General features: G+C 35.6%; 1 protein-coding gene across 2 annotated transcripts; it reads left to right on the top strand.

Moving 5' to 3' along the window:
* Window positions 1–304: 304 nt before the first annotated feature.
* LOC114714948 (hydroxypyruvate reductase) lies at window positions 305–11312 on the top strand. 2 transcript variants are annotated; one of them, XM_028899740.1, is made up of 10 exons: window positions 305–460; window positions 1408–1546; window positions 2219–2363; window positions 2509–2636; window positions 4379–4450; window positions 6998–7100; window positions 7205–7311; window positions 8165–8206; window positions 10564–10776; window positions 11001–11312. In XM_028899740.1, the coding sequence occupies exons 1-10, from the start codon at window positions 354–356 to the stop codon at window positions 11067–11069; spliced, it is 1125 nt and encodes a 374-aa protein (XP_028755573.1). In that variant the 5' UTR covers window positions 305–353; the 3' UTR covers window positions 11070–11312. The 2 variants fall into 2 exon arrangements, with proteins under 2 accessions (XP_028755573.1, XP_028755572.1); XM_028899739.1 differs by having other exon boundaries at window positions 6998–7103.
* Window positions 11313–12106: the final 794 nt, after the last annotated feature.

Below are 12106 nucleotides of genomic sequence, written 5' to 3'. Positions count from 1 at the left end.
ACTTTCATCCAAACATTTAATAAGTTTTTTCTAATTTTACTTCCTTATATTCTCTTTTCTCTTTAATTTACTTATTAGATTTTTTACTTATTCTCTTTATTAATAGGAGTATATTAGAAAAACAAATATATATCTTATATATTTATCGTTTTAAATTGATTTTAGTTATTGTTGATATTTAGTTTATATTTTGAATTTGAATCGGAGGGAGTACTTTGCACAGCACTAATCAGAGATTTCACGTGTCCATGCGCAGAAGGCCGCCTGATGAATGCCCCTCCTGTACAACACTGTTATAAGTATAACCCAGGGCCCAAAAGCGAATTTGGTTCGCCGGATTCTGGCTTCTGGGCATGAATTTTCAACGGTTCCTGCGTTCGCTCAAGAGGCCTAAGCATTCCTTAGCGCCAAATATTCAAAGTTGCTCATTCATTACTTCCGCCGCAAAATTTGCTTCCCGGTGACGCTTTGATTTTTTTTTTTTTTTAAATCTTTAATTTTATCATAAATTTTTTTTTTTTAATTATTCGTGTATATTGATTGCACCCTGCCTGTTCCTGCCTGATAGATGATTGTACCTTGGTAGCGAAACATTGTTGTCCTTAAATCTATTTTTTGTTCTGAGAAAGCTGATTTCATCAGTGAATCCTTCTTATAGTGACAGATTTTCATTTCTCTAAACCATTTAACACCCCAAGATTGTATTGGCTATGTAAGTTGTTTGCGTTGGTTGAAAGAAAGTATATGATATATTTACCTTTTGGTTCTGCGTCATGAAAATAATTGTGCTACAGATTGTGGCTTCGCCTCCCGATGTTCTCTACTATCTGTAAGACATGAGCTTGCAATATTTGTTTTTTTTTAATTCTTTTCACTTGGCTCTACAGCATTTCTGACGTTCCAGGTCATCATGTCCTGTGATAGAATAAAACTAAATAAGTTGGCGTGTTTACAATATTCCTAGAAGGGAATGGATTCTTTATTGGAATTGGTCAATTTGGTTTTTAAGCACATTTTATCTAACTAGAAAAGCCCCTTAATCGTAGGGGCATCAAAATTTAATCGCACAGACTGACTCAAAATTTAAGGAATTGAAATAAAATTTAATTTCATCAACACATTATATTTTATTATAATATATTGATGATCTTATGTGGTTTTATCCTTGTGTATAAATATTTTTCTTTTCTACTATGGATCATGGTATCCTATTCTTCTGTTTTGTGTATCTACATGTTAGTTTTTGTGTACTCAACTTTATTGTGATCTATACTTTCTCTTCCAAATTGAGATAAGGAAAAAATGTGAAAGTTAAAAAGACAAATGCTAATGTCTGACTTAAAATTTTCAAGGATTTATATGATGTTTATTCTTATTAAATCTTTGGTACCTATTTTAATTTTCTAGTGTGAATATTATGGAGGGAGATGGGAGCATGATCCAGGATCTTGACAACCGTATCACCCGTGTTTTGTTTTGTGGGCCCCACTTTCCTGCTTCTCATGATTATACAAGAGAGTATTTGCAGAATCATTCATCTATCAAGGTACTTTAATATTATTGCATGTGTTTTGATTTATTTAATCATTGTTTTATCGTATGTTCAACATATTTTTGTTTATTTTGTTATAGAATGCAGCTGTGAGCAAGAATGAGTTAGGATTCAATGGCAAGTTTTCTATATAATTTTGCTCAATATTAGAACGTGTTTTAGCTTTGTAAATGTTACTTTCTGAGATAAATTTGCCAATCCGTGGTTCTGATTTTAATTTTTAATTGAAGAAGTGATTTGCTCTCCGGATCTGCTTTTACTTTTCTAGAGTCTTCAGGTTACTTCTGCTGGTCAAGTAGAGGGATTTGCAAGCTGTGCCGGTTTCTTTTTTCTTTTTTAGCTTTTCCTTCTCTGTTCCATTGTATTTCTTGTCATCAGTATCATTTCTTTTTCTGTAAAAACAGAAGCTCCAATCAATCTGTTTATGCTTGTCATTGTGATGGTAGTTGATTTTCTTCTGACTATAATTTTTTCTTAATTGAATATAGATTTCCTATTAAATAATCAAAGAGTATTGCACTACTGCATGCTCTATTGTAGAATTGACTTTAACTCTTTTGTTTGCTTTAAACGGTTCAGGTGTTAGGTTAATGCTTTCTTTCTAGAGTAATAAAACTCTATTGCTATGATCTTTATTGTAATGAGAATGAGGTTCTCCATGTATAGGTTGATGTTCTCCCCTTGGATGATGTGCCCAAGGCTATTGCTGACTATCACATGTGCATAGTAAAAAGCATGAGGTTAGATTCAAACATAATTTCTCGTGCAGTTAACATGCGGCTTGTTATGCAGTATGGGGTTGGTCTGGAAGGTACTGTGTTTGGAGTCAGTTGATTTTCTTTAGTAATGGTTCTAGGAGATCTTATCATTGCCTTTCTTTTTTGTTATATGACATTTAGATTTTCCTTTTGCTTTTTATTCATTATGCTCTTTTGTGACTTGTTTTTTTTTAAAAGGTGTTGACATTGATGCTGCAACCAAGCATGGAGTTAAAGTTGCTAGGATTCCTAGTGATGGTACTGGAAATTCTAGTTCGTGTGCAGAAATGGCCATATATCTAATGCTGGGTCTCCTTCGCCGCCAAGTATGAGGTCTTCAGTTTTGGATTAGTGAACAATAGTGAAGATTCCGAAAGGGTAGATTAGATGCCTGATAAAAGTAGTGTAGAACATGACATTAAACAAGAGAAGCCCTGCCCACCCATAATCACTGTGCCTGATAAAAGTAACGCAGAACATGACATTACACAAGAGAAGTCCCAAGCACCTATAATCACTATGCTTGATAAAAGTAACGTAGAACATGACATTACACAAGAGGCGCCCCAAGCACCTATAAGCACTGAGGTTTCTTCAACAAAGCTTCATTGTTGTTTGCATGTCTAACAAAGGCACTTGACTTAATAGTTATTATCTTGTTTTTATGTTGGAGAAACAAAGTTATTAATGAGTAGAGTGAGTAGTACAAAACGTTACATAAACAAAGAACAAGAGATCTTCCTTAAACAAAAGAAAGCACCCGACATTTTAACTCAAAAGATCCCTCCATTCCCTTTGGAAATCGACAGGCAACAAGGCACAATCCTATTAAAATGCAATTAACTAAAACCCACAAAGCGGTGAAGATAATCCTCTTACAAAGGAGATGATGTGCAAGAAATCTTCAATTAAACATTTACTTTCTGTTTCAACCAAAGACACCAAAAACTACCTGAGTTTGCACACTGCTAAAGAATTTTTGGCTTCTCTTGCCTACCAAAAGCTAATAAATTTTATAGCCAGAAAATCTGGAAATAGTCTACTCCTATGATGTTAGGCAGCTTTACTTTACCAAAACCTGTATCTTACAAGGGCCGTTCACTTTCCACGGTTTCTCGGACAAAGGGATAGATAGAGACTTTGGGTTAAGGATCATGCATTTAAAATAATAGCAAGTACAATAGCCTGAAGAGTCCAAATTCCAAGTCCTTCTATCAGGGTTAAAGAGAAAACAGGAAAGGAGACAATTGTTTCCTGCAACAAAGCAAGATCATCTACAACTCTATCATTAAGATGTCTAGAAAGTTGAAATTTCAAGATGCATGGTTTCTTTGCCTAATCAAAACGTTAAGAAATTGATGCATTTCTCAATGAAAATAGCCTATAAACACATGGAAAAATTTCAACCAAAAAAAAAAAAAAAAAACAATGACCAATGCAATTATCATCCCAAAAGTAAAAGTGGATGCCAGCTTCTAATTCATAGAAAGCAATACGGCAAAGGAGAGATGTACATGAGAAATAAAATTTCAAGGGCTTGAATAAGCAGCAACAATCCTGGACTAGGACTCCAACCATTCTGCTAGATGCTTAGTCTTGTATCCTATGTCATAAAGCAGGTATCAGAGGCTAAATCCATTTACCAACTAGGGAAACGCTTTTAGATACTAAATTTCCTTGAAGCACCCTTCATTGCCCTTCAACCGGCAATAAACCGCCTAATTAACTGAGTGCTCCCTTTTAAACTCCCCATTCCCAGGCCCTGGCTATTATCCTATCTAACAACAATTTGCTTCTACATAGGACTTGGTCAAAGTGGGATTTATTATGAGGCATCTTTTGGTTTGGATGGTGGAATGTACAATTTTTTCATAATAGAGGAGAGGACTATGTAGTTAAACTCTCTAATGGGGATGTTGAGCAAGTTTCTCTATGTCTAATTTTGATCCATGATGTAACAAACTGTAATCTTGTATATGGTGGATTACCTTATTACTTGGCCTTTATACTTTCTCCTGATTAAAAAAAAAACTGATGGATGACTAACGCAAATAAATTGTTATTGCAGAATGAAATGCGAACTGCCATAAAACAGAAGAAGCTTGGGGATCCAATTGGTGAAACATTACAGGGAAAAACAGTAAGTCAATTGGTTTAATTTTTAGTTTTTCCCCCAGAAAAATGATCTTTATTGAGGATGCATTATGTTGCAAAATAGAAAAATAAGATATCTTCCAAAAAGAACCTCAAAAGGAAAATTGGCATGAAAGATTACAAATTATTTTTGTAAAAGTAGGCATCATGGCAATCTTCTTAGAGAAACAATGATCAGCGCTCCGAATTGAGGACTTGAAACTATCCTTTCCCACATTTTTGGAAGACAAATTAAAAATTCAGCTTTGTCTCCAACTACATATGCACCATTGTAGCGAATACTGTACCTCACCACAATGCGTCAGCCTCTCCTTTTGAAACAGAAGCCTCCAGTGTTAAAATGCACAGCCAATGTCAGTTGTACGGTTTAAGAACTGGTGCACTGCTGATTCTAAGCTATTCCTACGCACGGTAAAATATCTTAAGAAAGGGCTGTTTTAGCTATGCAAACCTGCATTGCTTCTTATATTGTCCATCCTATTCAATAATATAGACCAGATAAACGATTATACCTTAGAGGGAGCCTTTTGGTTTCCAACTGGGTTTATCTGAAGAAAACCTTTCCCTATCAGGAGAATGAGTTATATCCTTTCACAAAAAAGAAAAGGGAAAAAAAAAGAAAGAAAGAAAAGAAACGGACAATAATTTGTAAAAATTAAAGGACCATTTCGTGTGTTGTAGAGACTTTTGAAGGAATTGCAATAGGAAACATAATGGAATTGAATTTGAAGCATGTTTGTCATGTCAAAAGAACTTGATGGAATTCTTATCTAATATTTGCTTGATATGTACACTTTTATTGAGAAAAGACTAAAATACCCTTATCTTAAAGAAAATAAAACCTATTATCACCACAAGAGCAGAGTGCTCATGTTGGAGGCCTGCCTTCTTCACTGGCCAAAAAGCAAATATCCAGCAATACTTAGCAACCAATACACAGCTCGGTTGATGAAAACCACAATCAAAACAATCTGAAAAAGAGAGAATGAGAAATTGAAAGTTTTTAGGCCAAGAAAGGGTGAAGGCAAAGGAGCATGAAGGGATCAAGATGGGGAGAAGAAGAGAGTAGATTTGAGACAGAATGCCATTGCTGTTTACCGGAGTGTAGATTGAAGTTGAAGGGGGAGGGTGGAAGCGATCCTGAACTGGACAAATGTAATTGCAATCAATTTTCTTTTCTTTCGTTTTTCCCCTTCTCTTTTCTTTTCTTGTCTTTCTTTTCCTTTTTTTTTTTTTTTTGGGGGGGGGGTGTGCAAGTGAAGTTGAAGTTGAAGTTAAGTTGCTACAGTTGATGGGGAGAAATTGTCATTGTTGGTGGAAGCTGAGTGGAGGAGGTAAAGTTGAAGCTTGCAGAGGGTAAACAAGAAAGAAAAACTTGATTCCTTGGTGTTCACTCAGTTCCAATGCTTCCCCCCACCTTGGGCGATGTGGAAGAGGATTCTGGCCGTTTCTTGAGAATCATGATTCTTTGGAATTTGGCTTCAGGTGTACAAAACATAAGTTCTTCCTTTTCCCTGCTCAGGATTCCAAAGTACCGGACACAACGGAAAAGAATGGCTTACATGAATAAGCACTAGGAGTCAAGGGATCAAATTCTTCTTCTCGATTGGATGAAAATTGATGCATACTAAAAAGAATGAACATCCTTCTGTTTATAGGTTAGTTGAAAGAAGGGCCTAGTTCCTTACACTGGGCAAAGGAAGATGACATTAAGCAACTTAGCATTTAGCGCCCTTCTTTACTTCACTGCCTATGTCAGCATTTGTCTTACGAGTCCTTTTTATGCTGCTTTTGCATTTGAATTGGTCTCTATGGATGTTTCTAATCTGATTAAAGAGTGACTGGATGTGGTACTGAAGAAAGAGCTAAGGTAGAAATCCACAAAATAATGGACAAAGCAAAGGCTAGATCAACTTTAGTCTGGCTAGGTCACCTTTTGGTTGGATCTCTCTGTGGCCACCGACATTGGGTATATACTAAAATATGCAAAACATTGTATGATGGTTGAAGATCTCCTGCCACAAACAGAAGCAAATGAGTTTTAGTCTGATAACTTCTAAAACTTTCCATGGCACATTGAAGATCAGGAATGGGAGTCGGGAGATGTATATACTCAGGTTGTTCACTGCCTTTAATGTCCATGGCTTTCTTTGAATCTAGGCTAGGGTTTAGGGTTGGGAAGTGAGAATGATGCTTGGATACCATGTTGAGACTTGGGAGAAGATAAGACAGCTGGCAAAGAAACATCTAGTTGGGGCATGAAATAAGATACTGCTTTGTTGAGCACGTATGCTAATACTTTGTGTATGTGATATAACTTGATATTCAGGGTAAGAATTTAATAACTCTTTTCATTTAGACAATAAGTGGAAATGCATTGTCAAAGAGAGCACTCTAAGGGGGAAAAAGAAATGTGTGAACAGTGTACTATTTTTTCTATCTGTTTTCTTTCTTGGTGTATTTTCCCTTGTTACTGAGATTAGCAATAATTTCTTATACCGGTTGTGGAAATTGTCTTTCCTTGATCCTGTAGGTTTTTATTTTTGGCTTTGGGAACATTGGAATAGATTTAGCAAAGCGATTGCGACCATTTGGTGTAAAAGTTATTGCCACGAAGCGGAGCTGGGTTTCATATGGTAGTGAGTACCTTCCTTGAAGTTGTGGAATCTAGAATGTTCACTACTCTATACCCTAGTCAGTTCTTTCTTTTTTCTCACATGTTTTGTATTCTTTGTTCAAGATGATGTTGGTGACCTCATCGATCTGAAGGGTAATCAAGGAGATATATATGACTTTGCAAAGGAAGCTGACATTGTCGTTTGCTGCTTAAGATTGAACAGCGAAACGGTCTAACCCTTTCCACTCTGCTTATGTTTGCTTCTATATTAAACACAGTTTATGTTCTTTATTCTATTCTTATTGATTAGGGGGCTTAAATATGTTGGCAAGTTTGTCATGGCTTGCATATCTTAGTTGTGTCCTCCCTACCCCCTCTCCTTTCTCTACAGCCTTCTCCTCCTTGCTACAGCTGTTGCTTGTCATTCTGCTTTGAACCTGTGTCTGTCCTCTCATGCCGTTGGTCGTATGAATTCTAATTGCAATTCGTTTGCTAATCTCATTAGTTAATGAAATCATAGTGCTCTATGATTTGTCCCATAAAGGCATGGTAATAACTTTTTTCTATATAATGGGATTATTAGTTACTCGTTGAATTTTTGGGGCCATCTACCATAAGTGATTTTTATGAATCGGTAATCTTTCTTTCCTGGGGTTTTTCCATTTTTCATATAATTCCAGGTTTTGGTTTTAAAGCTTAAAAACCATTTTTTTACTCAAAAAAAAAAAAAAAAGAGCTTAAAAACCATTTAAACACAATAATATAGCACCAAGTGTTATTTGTACCCAAGGCTTTGCTACTTCGGGTCTTTTAACTGAACTGCATGAATGTGGAATATTAGTATATTCTCTACAATCGCAATAATGGTGCGTTAGGTTAGTACCTAACTGATCCATGCTTAACTATTTTAACTACCAAAGATATGCTGACACAGAGTATAGACTAATAGTCCTTATGTGCTCAAGCATCGATGGTATGTTAAGTTAGTGTCATTTATTTCCTTAGCACGAATGGTATATATTATTCGTAATGGAAAAGCTGATTCACTGGAATACTTATTGACTTCGATATGATGCATTTCAGGTTGGCATTATAAACAACAAATTCATATCTTCGATGAAGAAGGTTTGTTACTATCTCAGACCATCATTTATTACTTATCTGTCTCTTATACGGTCAATCTACTCATAATATACATAGTTGCAAGGGTATGTGCATCCTTACTTTGTATTATTGTGAGTTATTTCATGAATTCTTGCTGGTTATTTGGTTGCTTCATTTCCTTTGGAAATATGTTAATTGACATTAAAGTGGCATTCCATGTTTTGTCGATGTTATATTTGATTACATTAAATTCATAATCTTCATTCTTAGTTGAAAAGGGAATGGCATAATTTTTTTTTCAAGTTTACACTACCATTTTCAGTTACTAGAAATTTTGGGAAGGAGGGGTTTTAGTAGTTTGATTTCCTTTGAGTGAAACCAAATTTCAATGCTAGCCACAAGCAACCTTGTCCTTGAAAAATACTTTTCAGACGGTTTTCAATACCCTACTCATTCCATGACCCTGAAAATAACTTTTCAGATGGTTTTCAAAACCCTACTCATTCCAATTTTCTGAGTCCTGTTTTTGTCCATTGGACAGGTGATTGACACCTCTTTATTTGTTTTCCATTTTGTGTTGTGCCCTTTCTGTTCTGCCTTGGTCAAACTTGCTCTTTTTGTTTGTTGCAATCTTCTAACTTTAGCTGTAATACGTTTGAGAGAGGGGGGTCGACTCATGCAATTTTTAATACATTGGGTTAGTGCTTGAATGTCCATATTTATGGATTTGAGGACCAAGTCGATGAAGATGATAAATTATAAATCCAAGGTGCTTTTGATATATCCATTCAATCTTGTTTTGTAAGTACTAGAAGCCGGGATACTTCTTACTACAAGTCGGGATACTTTCATCTTACTAATCAGAAGTGTTAGACTTCAAAGAGACTACGGGCATGCTTGGATTGCAGTTTGGAACTACAGTTGTGCCTTCGAATCTGTGAAACTGATGTTGCAAACTGAGTTGGACAAAAACTATTATTTGGCTGGGCTAGCTTTTCCAACCAATTTCTGGCTTTCAACCTCAGTTGGACTCAACGGTGAAAAATTTGACTTTTCAAACTGCAGTTTCAAACAGTGATTATTAAAAATGAGCATCCCAGATTTAGCCTCACATTTTCTCCTCTGTCTCATCTCCTTCATTAGCATAATAAGCTTTTATTTAGACCAAATAAATTTTAATTTATATTCATGTTTTCCATTATGTATATTTAATTAATTATCTACAATGTGTTTCAAATTTTTCTTCATAACAAATATTTTTATTTTATAATTTGACAAATAAACTATTTATATTTTATCATAATAATTTTACGTATTTTTTAAACTATTATCACATTAAAAACATAAAATTTCAAATACTACTATTCAATAAAGTCTATGCCCTTTTCAGTCATTTTATAACTAAACTAACTTTTTTATTAATCATCCAAACAACTTTCAACTTTTTCAACTGACTTTTTAAAAACACCTATCCAAACATACCCTAACTGACTTTTACTCTAACTTCAGTTATAAAAGTTAGTTGAGTTAGAAGTCAGTTTTGCCCAACGTCAATCCATACATACCCTACATATCAGAGACCAAAATTATTAAAAGAACAAGCATGCTAGGTGAGTGCAGTACAATAGAGAGTGGTAAGCTGCATTCGGGAAGGATGAATCACTCCCAAAAGGGAATCTATTGATTCTCTTCCACTTGGTTGGACCGTAGGTGAGGTGATTTATTTCATGGGCTAGGTCTCTAGTTCAGGTCCAGGATGGCCCAGCTGCGCCAAGGAAAAGAATAGAAGGATCTCATCTCACTCTTTAGCTCATTCTCCACTTGGCTTGGGGGTTATAGCTTGGTAGAGCTCCGCTTATGCGATGTATTGTAATGCACCCTCCCGGGGGGGGGGGTGTGGAGATACCACTGAATTCACGTTAAGCTGCAAAGTAATGATTAGTTGTAAACAATTTGTTTGATAGAGCATAACGATATCCCTGAAATCTATGAAACATAGGGATAAAATTTTTCATTTTTGAAACACATGAGATCTTCTGAATGAGATGGGGGGACCCGTAGTGGTACCAAAGGAAGTCGAAGAGATAAGGTTGCAATATTGAAGAATGTCAAGTCCAAGAGATTATATTAGACTTGAGCTGTTGGGTGGGGGACATGAAATTAACAAGGAAGACGTTAAACTTCAATTTCTTCTATGTGTGGTACTGTTTGCTTTTTCCTTTCCTTTTGTTTTGTTATGTTTTGTTTGTTTTTTCCTTACCTCTAACGTGGCCTGTCAAGTCATTGTGAAAGTGGAATTAAGTTTTGTCCCTGGCCGTTGCATTAATACGGCCTGTTTCTTCCCTTGTACATCTAACATGTATACTTTACTCATTCAGGGAGCTTTTCTGGTGAATATTGCTAGAGGCGGTCTAATAGATTATGAGTCTGTGGCTCAGCACCTTGAGTCAGGTCATTTAGGTGGCTTGGGTACAGATGTAGCTTGGACGGAGCCATTTGACCCAGACGATCCAATATTAAAACACAAGAATGTTATTATCACTCCTCATGTTGCGGGTGTCACAGAATATTCTTATAGATCCATGGCTAAGGTATGACTTTTTTGTACATCTCCAAGCCTTGATTGGTACAAAATTTATTTTCACCATCTTAAAATAAATCTCTTTGCTTCTTGATGTTTTCTGCATTATATTGTGAAATTGAGTCCTGCAAGACACATTAAAAAAACTGGAAGAAAAGGGGAAAAGAAAAAAAGAAAAGGAAATGAAATGATAGCCTTTAATATGATCTCTGCTTGCTCATTGTTCAAGTGCAGGTTGTTGGTGATGTTGCTCTTCAACTCCACGCAGAACTTCCTTTGACTGGAATAGAAATTGTGAATTGACCTGGTGCATAAAGTAGCATCCTGAGGCCCTTTAAGCATGTTTATTCCGTTGAGGTGATGAAACATTTCATGAATTGAATGATTTCTGAAAAGAACCAATGGACATTGGTGGGTTAGAAACGCCAATAGATATTGACCTCTTTCAAATTTTTGATTACTTGGATTTTTCTCCATCGATTTTTTGCTGAAAGTAGTTAAATGATTTAAAGAGATTATTTTTAATGGGCAATGACTTTATCATAATTATAGAGATTAACATCCAACTCTTACAATACTAAGGAGACCAGGTCATAGTGGTAAAATCCATTGTAATGAGAAAAAAATCCAATGCTGAATTGCTCTCTGGGTGAGGGACTCGGGTCAGTTTCATGTGGCTTCGTATCTTTCTCTTGCCATACTTTTTGAAGATCCTGGAGGATAAAAACAGGAATTGGAATGAGAGTAGTGATTAAAATGAAGTTTTGATATTGATATGATATGGGAACAAACAAGCATTTTGTTTTATTTTGAGTTTTGATTGGACGAAGCTAGGGTCAGGTCTAGACGTCTAGTGCTAGTGAGGTAGAGTAATCTGCCAACTAGACGCTTATAAGCAAATGGATCATCCGGCAGTGAGCCACCGTCTTGTGAGTTTAAGAAGTTTATCCATTGGAGATTTTTTTTTTTAAAAAAAAAAAATTGGTCCACGAGATTTTGCTGGCATACAGTTTAATGAACCGGTGCCTTCTAATAATTCATTATCAATTTTTCTCTAATCAAGCGAGAGACCTTTGGGCAACTCGGAGCCGAGCAAAGAAAACAATGGATAGAAGTGATATGAACTTGAAGGAAAATTTTTATCACTTTACATGAAATCAATCAATGGGAGGAATACTAATAGAGGTTGGGTTTAGTAGAAGGAGTTAGTTTTTTACAATCTTGGTGAATCAGAGTTTGAATCTTCATTAGGTGAGATGCTGACATTTAATATTTGATAATATCTCAAACTTGATTGTTTTTGTTAAGAGGATACGTGCCCTGTTTAGCCCAAAAAAAAA

Source organism: Neltuma alba, unplaced genomic scaffold, assembly GCF_004799145.2.
Source record: "Neltuma alba isolate B1F8T4 unplaced genomic scaffold, ASM479914v2 tig00011557_pilon, whole genome shotgun sequence".
Classification (NCBI taxonomy): domain Eukaryota; kingdom Viridiplantae; phylum Streptophyta; class Magnoliopsida; order Fabales; family Fabaceae; genus Neltuma; species Neltuma alba.
This window is presented reverse-complemented; position numbering and strand designations above follow the sequence as displayed.

Coding starts and splice junctions, on each gene's coding strand:
- LOC114714948 (XM_028899739.1), top strand. CDS start 354: ATGAATTTTCAACGGTTCCTGCGTTCGCTCAAGAGGCCTAAGCATTCC. Junction 2,364..2,508: donor GTATGGGGTTGGTCTGGAAG/GTACTGTGTTTG, acceptor TTTTTTTAAAAG/GTGTTGACATTGATGCTGCA. Junction 4,451..6,997: donor AAACATTACAGGGAAAAACA/GTAAGTCAATTG, acceptor TTGATCCTGTAG/GTTTTTATTTTTGGCTTTGG.